Source organism: Pelophylax lessonae (assembly GCF_965119305.1).
Source record: "Pelophylax lessonae genome assembly, chromosome: 2".
Classification (NCBI taxonomy): domain Eukaryota; kingdom Metazoa; phylum Chordata; class Amphibia; order Anura; family Ranidae; genus Pelophylax; species Pelophylax lessonae.
Window position 1 is genome coordinate 706,577,157 of NC_138769.1, and position 15,980 is coordinate 706,593,136.

Here is a 15,980-nt window from a genome sequence, read left to right on the forward strand (position 1 = left end):
GAGTATTGTATCCTTAGGTATCTTTAAAGTCCACATAAGTTTTTTTTTTTTCCTTTTTTTTTTCCTTCTATGACCCTCTTGTGTCATAAAGATCAATGTAGGTGGGAGATCAATTCCTCAATGTTCTCTGCTCAAGGAACCCCTAGAAACCTCAGGAGGAACCCAGAGGTTCCACAGAACCCTGGCTGAGAAAGGCTCAAAGGTTTGAGCTAGGATTGCACAATAATAAAAGCACCAGCTTAACCATTGCTTTTACTGGCCATGGGACTTCCTTATTGGGAGCTTGGCTGGCAGTATTTTAGTAATAGATGGTCACTTTATTAAATGCGTCTTTTTTTTTTTTTTTTTTTACACACTTCTCCCAAACACGGGTCACACGAAGGATCTTTGCTATCTAGACCGAACAGCAATCAACCTGGCCCCCATCCCATCAGCTCATTCAGCACCCAGATAAAGCCAACACCACATGGGATCTGAAGATCCACAAAGCAGGTTTCTGAAATGTTTATCTCCCCCAAAAATCTGACACATCCATCTCCTTCAATCTCACATCCTTTGTTGCAGAATCTTCGCGGTTGCCATGGAAACCCATATAGAGATCATTAGAACAAGCTAGAGCCATTGGGGAGGGTGAGCAGAGAAAAGAGCTTACCTGATTGTGACGTCCGACTCCAGGCCGTCTCCTTCGTGCTCAATAGTTTTTTCAAACGACATCTTGGTGTTTTCCGGCGCCAGCTGTTTGGAAATGAGAGCAAAGACATCATTACACGGAGGAAAGATCTTAGAATTTTAACATTGCTGAAGGATGAGGAGATTTTTACTGGCTTAGGGCTAAGCTACATTGGCGATTTTAATCTCTTGATATGGAATGATTTAACCATTCACTGGCCGCCACTTTATTTGTTTGGCGATACACAAAAGATCCTTATAGATTAATCATTATGAGCAGCAATTGATTGCCAAACAGACGTAACATATGGCTCCCCTATGGACTAAAGCTAGCCATACGCTAGTAGATTTTCAAATATCGTTACGAAAATTCTCAGTACATTCAATGACTTGAAGAAAGTAGTTCAAAAATGCTTCAAAGTTTCATTTGTTTTTAACCTCCAATTTTGGAATGAATGGACTTCTACAAATGAAAACCACATTATGCCCCAATCATATGTGATTGCTGGCTACAAGAAGCTGCGTTTGCTATTTGTGTAGCTTACTCCAAAGGAAGATATTCCTTTAACCGGTTGCCGACCTCCGCAAGTACATATACTGCGGCGGTCAGCCCCGGCCAAGCAAAGTGATGTACCGGTACGTCACTAGCCTGTCACTGGCTTGTGAGCCAATAGCGGGCGAGCGCACGCCCGCTGAGGCGCGCACCCGCCCCAGCTCGTTCCCTAACAAGTCAGTGCGTGTGACCGGCGGACCCAATGTCCGCCGGTCACTCGCGATCGTTCGCCGGGAAGGGAGAAAGGCAGGCGGCTAAAGTAAACAAGCCGCCTGTCATTCTCCCCTGTGTAAAAATGGAGATCAGACGGTTCTACTATGTAGGACCATTGATCTCTGTTTTTACACTAGTAGCCATGTCCAATCACAGTTAGAAACACACCACTAGGACACACTTAACCCCTCCCTCTCCAATACAGTTAACCCCTTCCCTGCCAGTGTCATTTTGCAGTAACAGTGCATATGTATAGCACTGATTACTGCAGTAATGTCACTGGTAACCCCAAAAGTGTAAAAAATGTCAGTCAAGGGTCCGATCTGTCCGCCGCAATGTCGCAGTCCCGCAAAAAAAAAATCACAGATCGCCGCCATTACTCGTTAAAAAAAAAAACACCAAAAATGACAAAAATCTTTCCCTTTGTTAGTAAACGCAATAACTTTTGCGCAAACCAATCAAAATACGTTTTTTGCAATTTTTTTTACCAAACATATGTAGCATAAAACAAATTGACCGAAAATGTTAAAAAATTTTGATTTTTACATTTTTTTTGGGAATTTCATATAAAAAAATGTGAAAAATATTGTTATTTTTGCAAAATTTACGCTCATTTTTTGTTTATAGCGCATGATCAAAAAATCGCACAGGTGATCAAATACCACCAAAAGAAAGCTCTGTTTGTGGGAAAAAAAGGACATCAAATTCGTTTAGGTACAGCGTCGCATGACCGAGCAATTGTCCGTTAAAAAACCCCTGGTCAGGAAGGGGGTAAAATCTTCCGGGGCTTAAGTGGTTAATCAGGGTTTTTTTCAGCGGGAACGCGGGGGAACGCAGTTCCAGCACCTCCAATGGGTGCCGGAGGATCTACTGATGCTGGCTGCTGGGAGATCTATTGTTGCTGGAGGGGATCTATTTTTGCCTGGCAATCTATTGTTGCTGGTGGAGGATCTTTTGATACTGAGGGTTAATTATAGATAAGGAATCTACTGTTTAGGGAGGGGTCTACTGTTGCTGGCTGCTAGAGAGTCTATTGATGCTGGCTGCTGGGAGGTCTTTTGCTGCTTCTGGGGGGTCTATTGCTGCTGGGGGGGGGGCGTCTATTGCTGCTGGATCTATTTTATTGCTTTTCTTGTTATCATAACCTAATTCTATACATTCCAATACAGAATTATACTTGGATCTATATTCTCTAAAAGTGGCTGTACTGGAAGCTGGGTAGGGAGTGGAACCAAGGTTCAGTGCTCGTAGGTTGGAAGGGGTGGAACCAAGGGTTAGTGCTCGGAGGTGGGTAGGGGGCGGAGACACAAAGTACCTTAAAAGGTGGAGTTCCTGCACCTATTCTCTGAGAAAAAAAGCCCTGCCTTTAATAATCAGTGGTCAACAAACTAAAGAGATTTTTTAAGCTACAGTACAAAGATCAAAACAATTCATAAATAAAATCTATTTTTTTATTAAAAAAAAAAATCAAGTTTTAAAGACAAGCCATAACCTGAGCAGGTCGTTGGCATTATTAATAATAAAACAATTGTGATATCATGAGACACCAATTTATTTTTTTTGCTTATCTTTTATTTAGATTTTTGTAATAAAAATGAATTTGATTTTAATCATGAATAATTTTGATTCTTGAACTGTATCCTAAATACCTCTTTCTCCATTGTTTGTATTTTAAATATTTCTGAGATCAATTTTCCTGGATGTCTAACCCACAGAATAGACTCTAAAAACGCCATTTTAACACAGAGAAACTCTTGAAATAACTTTAAGTCTTCTATGAAAAATTTCCATCGTTGGAGAAATACTCACTTACATTAAAATCAGTGGAAAAGTGCAAATCTGCATTGGTAGGTAGTGTAGCGCCCATTCAAACTGGTGGTTGGTATATTGGTGGTCGGTGGAGAAAGACTGCCCTTAAGCTGGCCATACATTAATTAAAATTTAGCCAATTCATCGGGTACCACTGTCAGAATTCAATGTCCCAGTGGGGGGATATCTCCATCCACCTCGTTTTTTGTCACTCATTCAAAAATGAACAGTGTTTAGCCAGCTTTAGACTAGAGGTCAGTAGAAGAAGGACCTTCTTACATTGGTGGTCACTTGAAGAACAGTCCTAATACACTGGGAGTAAATGGGACAAATGCTCCATACATTGGTGGTTAGTTTGAAGAAGGTTTCTTACATTGGTAGTCATTAGGAAGAATGCTCCATACATCTGTGGTTATTAGGAAGAATGTTCCTTACGTTGGTAGTCAGTGGGAAGAATGTTCCTTACGTTGGTAGTCAGTGGGAAGAATGTTCCTTATGTTGGTGGTTAGTGGGAAGAACGCCGCTTACATTGGTAGCCGTTGGGAAGAAATGTTCCATATATTGATGGTCCTTGGGAAGAATGCTCCTTCTGTTGGTGGTCATTAGGAAGAATGCACCTTATGTTGGTGGTCAGTGGGAACAATGCTGCTTACAATGGTAGCCATTGGGAAGAATGTTCTCTACATTAGAGGCAATGGGAAGAATGTTCCTTACATTGGTGGTCATTGGGAAAAATGCTCTCTCTGTTGGTGGTCATTAGGAAGAATGCACCTTATGTTGGTGGTCATTAGGAAGAATGCACCTTATGTTGGTGGTCATTGGGAAGAATGTTGCTTACATTGGTGGTCATTGGGAAGAATGTTCCTTACATTGGTGGTCTTTGAGAAGAAGGTCCTTACATTGGTGGTCACTAGGAAGAATGCTCCTTATGTTAAATACCAAAAAACCCAAAGACCAAGGGAGGTCCAAAAGAGCGGGACTATATCGGCATGTGTATGGTTGGAAGGGTGCTCCTTATGTTAGTGGTCAGTGGAAGGAACGCTGCTTAAAATGGTGGCCATTGGAAAGAATGTTCCTTACATTGGTGGTCACTAGGAAGAATGCTCCTTATGTTAGTGGTCAGAGGAAGGAACGCTGCTTAAAATGGTGGCCATTGGGAAGAATGTTCCTTACATTGGTGGTCTATGGGAAGAAGGTCCTTACATGGGTGGTCATGGGGAAGAATATTCCTTAAATTGGTGGTCACTGAGACAAATGTTCCTTACATTGCTGGTAATTGGGAAGAATGCTTTGTTGGTGGTCAATGGGGAAGAATGCTTCTTACATTGGTGGTTACTGGGAATAATGCCCCCTTACATAAAGATAGCAGAGTGCAGATTGGTCAAGGAACCCCTAGTTTGAGAAAGACTGCTCTAGAATAATAATCAGTTGCTACAATGTAAGTGCTATGAGATATTAGGGTTGATTTACTAAAACTGGAAAGTGCAAAATCTGGTGCAGTGGTGCATGGTAGCCAATCAGCTTCTAACTTCAGCTTGTTCAATTAAGCTTTGACAATAAAACCTGGAAGCTGATTGGTTTCTATGCAGGATTCAAGGACTGAGAGTTATGGTGGCCCGTACGTGCAGTACTTCGCAGGTGACTCCAGTTATTGCAGCTAAACATCCGTTTAAAATGGATTTAAAGGCTGGGAAACTGTACCCATGGTATAGCTGTGGCCACAGCAAGAAACAGCTATAAGGACCACTTAAGAGGCAGAGGAAGGAGTATCCCCATTAAGGAGGAACCACAGTCCCCCTGAGAGCCTAAAGCTGGTTCTGTGGCTGATTAAGGTGGTAATTGAACTCACTTAGAGCCTTATCTGCATTATATTAGCCTCAGAACTTGTGTAATTCATATGCGTCCTGGTTTAAAGGGATAAGGTGGCAACCCTAATCCTGGCATTAATACCACAGGCATATTTGTTATAAAATGAAGGTGAGCAGTTAGTGCACCTAGAAGTGCCATCACTGAAGAGCACCCCTGTTCACATTTTCCTGAGGTGGAGGAGGTTGTTGGAAAAAATAAGGACGATTGAATATAAAGAAGAAAATATTGGGAAATTATACTAATATATTGGACACTATAGCACCTTTAGTTTTTTGAATATTTGGAATACCATAGACCCTTAAAAGTTGCACTGGAAAATAACAGTTGATCTGTTGCACTAATATATGTATCTGCACTTTATTAAGAATTGGATATTTGCACAACAATAATTCACCATTGGTTCTGCACATGAAGCACTTTAAATGTATTGTTTAATAATTATTTGCACAAAATCAATTCACTATTTAATTTGCACATACATACATATATTATGAGCTGATTGTCATTATTATTTTGAATGATTCAATTATTAACTGATTTGTATTTAAATTAATGATGTTATGATTGATGAATTGAACATTGCACACTAGCATTTTATCCCTCTTTTTAATAAGAACACTATTTATTTATTTATACACTATAATAACCGAATATCATAATTGTTTAAATTAAAACTGAATACCTATATGTCTTTGATATACCGATTCACACTATATCACCCTTGAAGCGCAGTACCCTCCCCTATATTTATTTCTACATTAGACTGTTTTAGGTACCAGTTATTGTACTTGCAGCATCAGGGGCACAATTTTTATTTAATTCCTATGATAGCGCAAGAATCATACCCATATAATAAAATCTAATGTTATCCTGCTTCAGGATCTACAGAACAGAATCAGGTAAGACAATTTGGCAAAAATATAAAAATAAATAAATAACTGACTAGGATAGAATCAATGTTATTCTTTACCAAAAGTTAATTTTTGTGGGGTTTTTTGTATTAAATTTGTGTTGAGTACATATTACAAATAGATAATACTGTGATAATGGAGGACGGGTATGGAAGATACACAGATATCATGGTGAGTTAACAATACCGAAATTTGAAAATTTTTAAACTTACTATTGGTGACCCCCTGTGTCCAATCAGCAGAGGTTTGGCCCCCAGTGTCCCCTCCTCTCTGATGCAGGGTGAGTACATTCCAAGAGGGATAAAATACAGAAACAGTAACACAGCGAGATACGGACCTACTATAATCAGCTGGGAACCTGAAAACAAACACACATTGGGATTGATTTACTAAAGGAGAAGGACGAGTGCAAGGAAAAAGTCACTGTTGAGTAATATAGTGACAACCATACATTTGCAATCAATAAATATCAACTTACTCCTGACCTCTGCGTTACTTACTACTGACCTCTGAACTCTGCTTTACTTACCACTGACCTCTGAACTCTGCTTTACTTACCACTGACCTCTGAACTCTGCGCTACATACCCCTACCTCTGAACTCTGCAATATATACTACTCACCTCTGAACTCTGCATTATTTTCTCCTGACCTCTAAACTACGCTTTACTTACTACTGACCCCTGAACTCTGCTTTACTCACCACTGACCTCTGTGCTTCATACCCCTACCACTGAACTCTGCATTATATACTACTGACCCCTGAACTCTGCTTTACTTACCACTGACCTCTGTGCTTCATACCCCTACCACTGAACTCTGCATTATATACTACTGACCCCTGAACTCTGTATTATATTCTCCTGACCTCTGAACTACACTTTACTTACTACTGAGCCTTGAACTCTGCTTTACTTACCATTGACCTCTGCGCTTCATACCCCTACCACTGAACTCTGCATTATATACTACTGACCCCTGAACTCTGCTTTACTTACCACTGACCTCTGTGCTTCATACCCATACCACTGAACTCTGCATTATATACTACTGACCCCTGAACTTTGTATTATATTCTCCTGATCTCTGAACTACACTTTACTTACTACTGACCCCTGAACTCTGCTTTACTTACCACTGACCTCTGCGCTTCATACCCCTACCACTGAACTCTGCATTATATACTACTGACCCCTGAACTTTGTATTATATTCTCCTGATCTCTGAACTACACGTTACTTACTACTGACCCCTGAACTATGCTTTACTTACCACTGACCTCTGTGCTTCATACCCATACCACTGAACTCTGCATTATATACTACTGACCCCTGAACTTTGTATTATATTCTCCTGATCTCTGAACTACACGTTACTTACTACTGACCCCTGAACTATGCTTTACTTACCACTGACCTCTGTGCTTCATACCCATACCACTGAACTCTGCATTATATACTACTCACCCCTGAACTCTGTATTATATTCTCCTGACCTCTGAACTACACTTTACTTACTACTGACCCCTGAACTCTGCTTTACTTACCACTGATCTCTGCACTTCATACCCCTACCACTGAACTCTGCATTATATACTACTGACCCCTGAACTCTGCTTTACTTACCACTGACCTCTGCGCTTCATACCCCTACCACTGAACTCTGCATTATATACTACTGACCCCTGAACTTTGTATTATATTCTCCTGATCTCTGAACTACACGTTACTTACTAATGACCCCTGAACTATGCTTTACTTACCACTGACCTCTGTGCTTCATAAACCTACCACTGAACTCTGCATTATATACTACTGACCCCTGAAATCTGTATTATATTCTCCTCACCTCTGAACTACCCTTTACTTACTACTGACCCTTGAACTCTGCTTTACTTACCACTGACCTCTGCGCTTCATACCCCTACCACTGAACTCTGCATTATATACTACTGACCCCTGAACTCTGTATTATATTCTCCTGACCTCTGAACTACACTTTACTTACTACTGACCCCTGAACTCTGCTTTACTTACCACTGACCTCTGCGCTTCATACCCATACCACTGAACTCTGCATTATATACTACTGACCCCTGAACTCTGTATTATTTTCTCCTGACCTCTGAACTACACATTACTTACTACTGACCCCTGAACTCTGTGTTATTCCTGATTGCAGTAACAAGGTGTACTGGTGAGGATTACTTAGTACTATTTGGATGGCACCAACCATCTTGTCACTCCAGCACCCCATGTAATTGGTATACGAATGTTATACAATTCTTGAAATTCTTTTCAGCCGAGGCATGGACAGAAAGTAAAGGAAAAATCTCTCTAATGGGGTCACAGACAGAGCTGAACCCCCCAAAAGTAATATTAACTCTTCTCCACTCTATCCAACAAAAATATACATTTGGCTGTATTTAGGCTGACCATAAGCATCCATACTGGTATAGTAGTAGATGGCCACTGACTATATGGAGAAGATTTACTAAAACTGGAGCACTCAGAATCTGGTGCAGTAGCCAATCAGCTTCTAACTTCAGCTTGTTCAATTAAACTTTGACAATAAAACCTGGAAGCCGATTGGTTTCTTTGCAGAGCTGCACCACATTTTTATATATGAAATTTCAAATAAAAAAAATGAAAAAATCAAAATTTTTTAACATTTTAGGCCAATTTGTTTTCTGCTACATATTTTTAGTAAAAAAAAAAAATTGCAATAAGCGTATTTTGATTGGTTTGCGCAAAAGTTATTGTGTTTACTAACTACGGGAAAGATTTATGTAGTTTTTATTGTTTTTTTTTTTAACTAGTAATGGTGGCGATCTGCAATTTTTTTGCGGGACTGCGACATTGCGGCGGACAGATCGGACCCCTGACTGACATTTTTGACACTTTTGGGAGTACCAGTGACATTACTACAGTAATCAGTGCTATAAATATGCACTGTTACTGTAAAAATGACACTGGCAGGGAAGAGGTTAACTTTACTGGTGATCACGGGGTTTAGTATGTCCCTAGGGGCGTGATTCTAACTGTGGGGGGGCATGGCTTGTGATGTAATCACAGAGACATGCGATCCTACATAGCAGGATCACATAGCCTCTGTGATTACTTTAGTGAGAATAACAGACGGCTGTGTTTACATCAGCCGTCTGTCTTTTTCCCTCTTCTGCGGGAGATCGCGAGTGGCCCGGCGTAGGTCTATGTCACTTTGCCTGTAAGCGGCTGAGTGCCGCAGTAAATAGACGTTAGGCGGTCGGCAAGTGGTAAAAGGAGATCTCTGGGCTCAATGAAAGGGTAACGGGTCAACATTTGTGCAATCTAGTGTGTCATATGTGTGGTAACCAATGGACAGAAAATGTGATACCTTTTTAGCATCTGTAGCACCCTCCTAGTTAAGTAGGTGCTAGGTAAAGCATTTATTGCTCCTGCTGCTTATCAGGGGAGCCTGATCTATTAGGTCTGTCACATGTTTCCAGGTGTGATACACTGGGTCTGAGGGAGTGTCCCCACTGCATCCAATGAGGGAGATTGTTGGACAGTGGAGGAAACCTAGCCAGTGACACATCATGTTTTATGACAGTCCCAGTGGGAGGGCATTCCTGCAATGCATCCTGGGATTGATCATAAATACTGAGGGGACATGTGACAGGGCGGTCTTTGGCAGGAAGCAGAGCCCCAGGAGGAGGTAGACGGCTGTCTCTCCTCCTGCAGTGTGTGAGGAAGGTGGTCATAGGCAGTTGGCCTAGTGAACCAGGTGTGGAGCTGACCTGCAGGGGATCCAGAGTGCTGACGGTGGAGCTGCTGGAAGAGTCTTTTGGGAAAAACAGGGTCCGTGAGTACTGAGGGACCTGCCAAAGGGTCTGGCCCAGGAAGGGGGACCACTCCAGTGAAGTCAGGAGGTCAAGGAGCTAGCTCACACAGAGAGTATAACAGTAAAGGGGGTGCCATGTAGAAAGCCCTGAAGAATAGGAACAAAAAGGGGTGCCAGGAAGGGCCCTGAAGAGTGTTCTGCTGTACAGTACAGCTTATCTAAAGCGGTTCATTTATTACTACTTCATCGCTATTGACAAGGTGAAGCAGCGGCCTTGCCGCACTCAAGTACATTTAAACGTCCCAGCAAATTGTGCATAGTTTTTTCAAGTTGGAGTATCCCACTCTTTCCCTTCTCCTATCCAAGTTCTCAATAAAACAACTAAAACCAAAACCCCTAGACCAGGGGTCTTCAAACTATGGCCCTCCAGTTGTTCAGGAACTACAATTCCCATCATGCCTAGTCATGTCTGTGAATGTCAGAGTTTTACAATGCCTCATGGGATGTGTAGTTCTGCAACAGCTGGAGGGCCGTAGTTTGAGGATCCCTGATCTAGACTGTTTCTTGACTGAGCCAAGCACTTCAAAGTCGCTAAACTATTGTGCTGTTGCTATGGGTAACCCAAGGGAACCTGTCACCAGCAGCTCCCAAGGGAGTAGTGCTACTCATCTTAGGGCTTGTTTTCTCCCATGTGCTCTAGCTGGGTGACCGCTCTCTATAGCACTGCTGCCTAAACTATGGGTTGGAGGCCAAACTGGGTTGCAGATGTGTGTGTGATAGGTCACAACAGGACTGTGTAGTAGATGTTGCCTAATTAGTGGAAAATCAGTTGAAAGTAAGACAATGCAGTCTATGATAAAATCTATGTTAAAAACTCTGGATCAGCCTTTCTCAACCTTTTTACCCTTGAGGAACCCTTAAAGTAATGTTCAGGTTCTTGGGGAACCCCGGGCTAAAAAAGATTACATCCACAGCTCAGAATACATTAGCCTGGACAAGAATAAAAATGATGTGGTATACCTAGCATTCAGTGTCTCACAAAAGTGAGTACACCCCTCACATTTTTGTAAACATTTTATTCTTTTCATGTGACAACACTGAAGAAATGACGCTTTGCTACAATGTAAAGTAGTGAGTGTACAGCTTGTATAACAGTGTAAATTTGCTGTCCCCTTCAAAATAACTCAACACACAGCCATTAATGTCTAAACCGCTTGTAACAAAAGTGAGTACACCCCTAAGGGGAAATGTCCAAATTGGGCCAGCTGCATCACTGGAGTAGCGGTGTCTACTACAGTGATTACATTGGTCCAAGTTGGAACCCACTGAGCAGAAGTGCAATGCAAGGGTCAAAATTGCAAAAAGGTATGTGAAAATCTATGCAATAATTTTCCACAGTTAAAGCAGGACTTTGCTTTAAAGCCCAACTCCGCCCCCCCCCCCATCCCAAGTGCTACCCCCCTGCTGTGTTTCATGCCTTATTTATGGAAGGCCCGTCAGCACTACTTTTTGCATCGTAACACTGTAAGTGCAGGTAGCTGTGATCATGCTTCCTCAGGGGCGGGTCCATGAAGCCCTGCCCTGCACTGCACTCATAGGATGCCCTCAGTCTTTAGGGATAAATGACACTTGTGTCATTCAACAAGAAGGACTAAGGAAACCTAGTGGCAGAAAATAAATACTGCAGGACTGTGCTGGAGATGAGGTGACTATAGAAGCTAGAGATGATTATATTTTATTGTAAACACTGGCTGGGGCTCATTTAAAAAAAAACTGAAAGTGGACTTTGTATATGTCTTCGTAATAATGATAGTCTTACTTCTTTTATTCATCCGGACAAAATAAAGGGCCACCGGCCAACACAGGAGGGTCATGCATGCCAGGGAACCAATGTGCAGGTACGGAGCCGTCACCTTTAAATAGGGAAACACAGAGGTAGTACAATATACAATTGATATTGATACAAATGATATGCATTAGCAGCCAACTGGACTTCAGTTTTCAGTTCTTAGACTGGCCAAAGAGGATTTCTGACAAGCTGCTATGGAGAAATGCCAGCTGGGGAGGGATTGGGCCTTTAAGTAATAAGTTCACCCAAAACTGATATTTTAGTAGGGGGTGAAATTTGGTGGGGTGAGTGAGCCAGTCTTAGATATTCCAACAACAAGATCCTTCTGCCTTTGTGGCCAGGGCATTTTAAACCTGGAGCACAGAGTTTGACAGACAGCACCACCTGTCAGACTCACCCATTGAGTTCAATGGGGCCAAAATGCAACCATGAGCCCAAAGCTTGGCTCACAGTTGTGGCACGGTCCCGCAACGTAAAACTGCCATTTGGCAATTACAACAGTAAAGTTAAAAACGTGCCTGTCAGTCACTGCTACACTGCTCTCTGAAAGGTAATTCACTGCAGATTGCTTTTTAGAGGGCAGTGAGCGGTACCGCTAATGTGAAAGAAGCCTTAGTAAAATGCAGTTGAATGCCATCATTTGTACCTGGAAGGAAAGACGAACAGTGGACCATTCTTCACCCCATAAATTAGAAAGGGCAGCAAGAGCGGCAATAAAAAACACAAGAACGACCAGCGTCCCAGCCTGCCAGAGATAAGAGGGGTCAGTAGGACAACATAGCAATGACATGACATGAAGACAAACTAAGAAATACAATGTGAGCTATACAGCGGCAACAGTTATACAATGTCTGGTTTATACTGTAGCTAACATGGCACAAGTACCAGCACCTAAATATGACATTTGATGGGGAAAGTCGATGTAAGGGGACACTTTGGTGGGGGACGCCTGATGTAAGGGGACGTTCTGATGGGGAAACCTGATGTAAGGGGACGTTCTGATGGGGAAACCTGATGTAAGGGGACGTTCTGATGGGGACACCTGATGTAAGGGGACGTTCTGATGGGGACACCTGATGTAAGGGGACGTTCTGATGGGGACACCTGATGTAAGGGGACGTTCTGATGGGGACACCTGATGTAAGGGGACGTTCTGATGGGGACACCTAAAGTAAAGGGAAGTTCTGATGGGGACACCTGATGTAAGGGGACGTTCTGATGGGGACACCTGATGTAAGGGGACGTTCTGATGGGGAAACCTGATGTAAGGGGACGTTCTGATGGGGACACCTGATGTAAGGGGACGTTCTGTTCGGGACACCTGATGAAAGGGGACGTTCTGATGGGGAAACCTGATGTAAGAGGACGTTCTGATGGGGACACCTGATGTAAGGGGACGTTCTAATGGGGACACCTGATGTAAGGGGACGTTCTGATGGGGACACCCAATATAATGGGAGGACCTTGAGGGGAGAGTTGATGTAAGGGGACATTCGGATTGGGACACCTGATGTAACCGCGAAAATCTGATGGGGACAGTTGATATAAGGGGACACTCTAATAAGGACAACTGATGTGAAGGGACACTCTGATGAAGACACCTGATGTAAGGGGCACTTTGATAGGGACACCTGATCGAAGGGGGCACTCTGGTGGGGACACTTGACCGAAGGGGACATTTCGATGGGGACACCTGATGTAAGGGGACGTTCTGATGGGGACACCTGATGTAAGAGGACGTTTTGATGTGGACACCTGATTTAAGGAGGCACTCTAATGGGGACACCTAATGTAATGGGGGGTACTTGAGGGGAAAGTTGATGTAAGGGGACAATCGGAATGGGACACCTGATGTAACAGTGAAACACTGATTGATGTGGACAGTTAATATAAGGGGACACTCTAATAAGGACAACTGATGTGTGGGGACACTCTGATGGGACCACCTGATGTAAAGGGGCACTCTGACATGGACATCCAATATGTGGGGGCACCTCGAAGGGAGCTGATGTAAAGGGACACTCGGATAGGGACACCTGAGTTAAAAGTGGAACTCTGATGGGGATAGTTGATGTAAGAGGGCACTCTGATGAGGACAATTGATGTGAGGGGACACTCTGATGGGGACACGATGTAAGGGGGCACTCTGAGGGGGTCACACTCATGGGGAAAGTTGATGTAAGTGGACAGTCTGATGAGGACAATTGACATGAGGGGATACTGATGGGGACACCTGATGTAAGGGGGCACCTTCGAGGGAAAAGCAGGTGTAAGGGGACACTCGGATTGGGATACCTGATGTAAGAGTGGAACTCTGATGAGGACAGTTGATGTAAGGTGACAGCCTAATGAGGACAATTGACGTGAGGGGACACTCTGATAGGGACATCCTATATAAGGGGGCATATCGAGGCAAAAGTTGATGTAAGGGGAAACTCGGATTGGGACACCTGATGTGAGAGTGGAACTCCAATGGGGACAGTTGATGTAAGGGGACACTCTGATGAGGACAATTGATGTGATGGGACACTCTGATGAGGACAATTGATGTGATGGGACACTCTGATGAGGACAATTGATGTGATGGGACACTCTGATGAGGACAGTTGATGTGATGGGACACTCTGATAGGACAATTGATGTGAGGGGGCACTCTGATGAGGACAATTGATGTGAGGGGGCACTCTGATGAGGACAATTGATGTGATGGGACACTCTGATGAGGACAATTGATGTGATGTGACACTGATGAGGACAATTGATGTGATGGGACACTCTGATGAGGACAATTGATGTGAGGGGGCACTCTGATGAGGACAATTGATGTGAGGAAGCACTCTGATGAGGACAATTGATGTGATGGGACACTCTGATGAGGACAATTGATGTGATGTGACACTGATGAGGACAATTGATGTGATGGGACACTCTGATGAGGACAATTGATGTGAGGGGGCACTCTGATGAGGACAATTGATGTGAGGGGGCACTCTGATGAGGACAATTGATGTGATGGGACACTCTGATGAGGACAATTGATGTGAGGAAGCACTCTGATGAGGACAATTGATGTGATGGGACACTCTGATAAGGACAATTGATGTGATGTGACACTCTGATGAGGACAATTGATGTGAGGGGGCACTCTGATGAGGACAATTGATGTGATGGGACACTCTGATGAGGACAATTGATGTGAGGGGGCACTCTGATGAGGACAATTGATGTGAGGGGGCACTCTGATGAGGACAATTGATGTGATGGGACACTCTGATGAGGACAATTGATGTGATGTGACACTCTGATGAGGACAATTGATGTGAGGGGGCACTCTGATGAGGACAATTGATGTGAGGAAGCACTCTGATGAGGACAATTGATGTGATGTGACACTCTGATGAGGACAATTGATATGAGGGGACACTCTGATAAGGACAATTGATGTGAGGAGACACTCTGATGAGGACAATTGATGTGATGGGGGCACTCTGATGAGGACAATAGATGTGAGGGGACACTCTGATGAGGACAATTGATGTGAGGAAGCACTCTGATGAGGACAATTGATGTGAGGGGGCACTCTGATGAGGACAATTGATGTGAGGAAGCACTCTGATGAGGACAATTGATGTGAGGGGGCACTCTGATAAGGACAATTGATGTGAGGAAGCACTCTGATGAGGACAGTTGATGTGAGGAAGCACTCTGATAAGGACAATTGATGTGAGGGGACACTCTGATGAGGGCAATTGATGTGAGGGGACACTCTGATGAGGACAATAGATGTGAGGGGGCACTCTGATGAGGACAATTGATGTGAGGGGACACTCTGATGAGGACAATAGATGTGAGGGGACACTCTGATGAGGACAATAGATGTGAAGGGACACTCTGATGAGGACAATAGATGTGAGGGGACACTCTGATGAGGACAATAGATGTGAGGGGACACTCTGATGAGGACAATTGATGTGAGGGGACACTCTGATAAGGACAATGGATGTGAGGGGGCACTCTGATGCTTTTTTAGAGCAGTTTCACATTGCAGCCAAACTGCAGCACGGTGTATCTGTGGTTTTTGTATGGGTTACTCGCAGTTTCCTATAGACTTCTATCACATTGGGCATTTTTGGTGCATTTTCTGAAAGCACACTAAAAATCCTGCATGCTGCATCTTTGGTGCGCTTTCACATAATGCACCAAAAATGGGCAATTTAATAGAAAGTCAATGGGAAAACGCAGGTAACCCGCATGAACACTGCAGATACACTTCACTGTGGCCTAAC

The 15,980-nt window shown here is 43.2% G+C and overlaps 1 protein-coding gene across 1 annotated transcript in view; it reads right to left on the reverse strand.

Moving 5' to 3' along the window:
* GDPD4 (glycerophosphodiester phosphodiesterase domain containing 4) overlaps positions 1-15,980 on the reverse strand; it is a 128,945-nt gene that overhangs the window by 60,771 nt on the left and 52,194 nt on the right. The window contains exons 5-8 of the mRNA XM_082244462.1: positions 12,341-12,439; positions 11,665-11,758; positions 6,237-6,382; positions 653-735 (exon numbers count right to left, since the gene is read on the reverse strand). Of these exons, the coding sequence (XP_082100588.1) occupies positions 653-735; positions 6,237-6,382; positions 11,665-11,758; positions 12,341-12,439 (422 nt within the window). The remainder of the gene's footprint in view (positions 1-652; positions 736-6,236; positions 6,383-11,664; positions 11,759-12,340; positions 12,440-15,980) is intronic.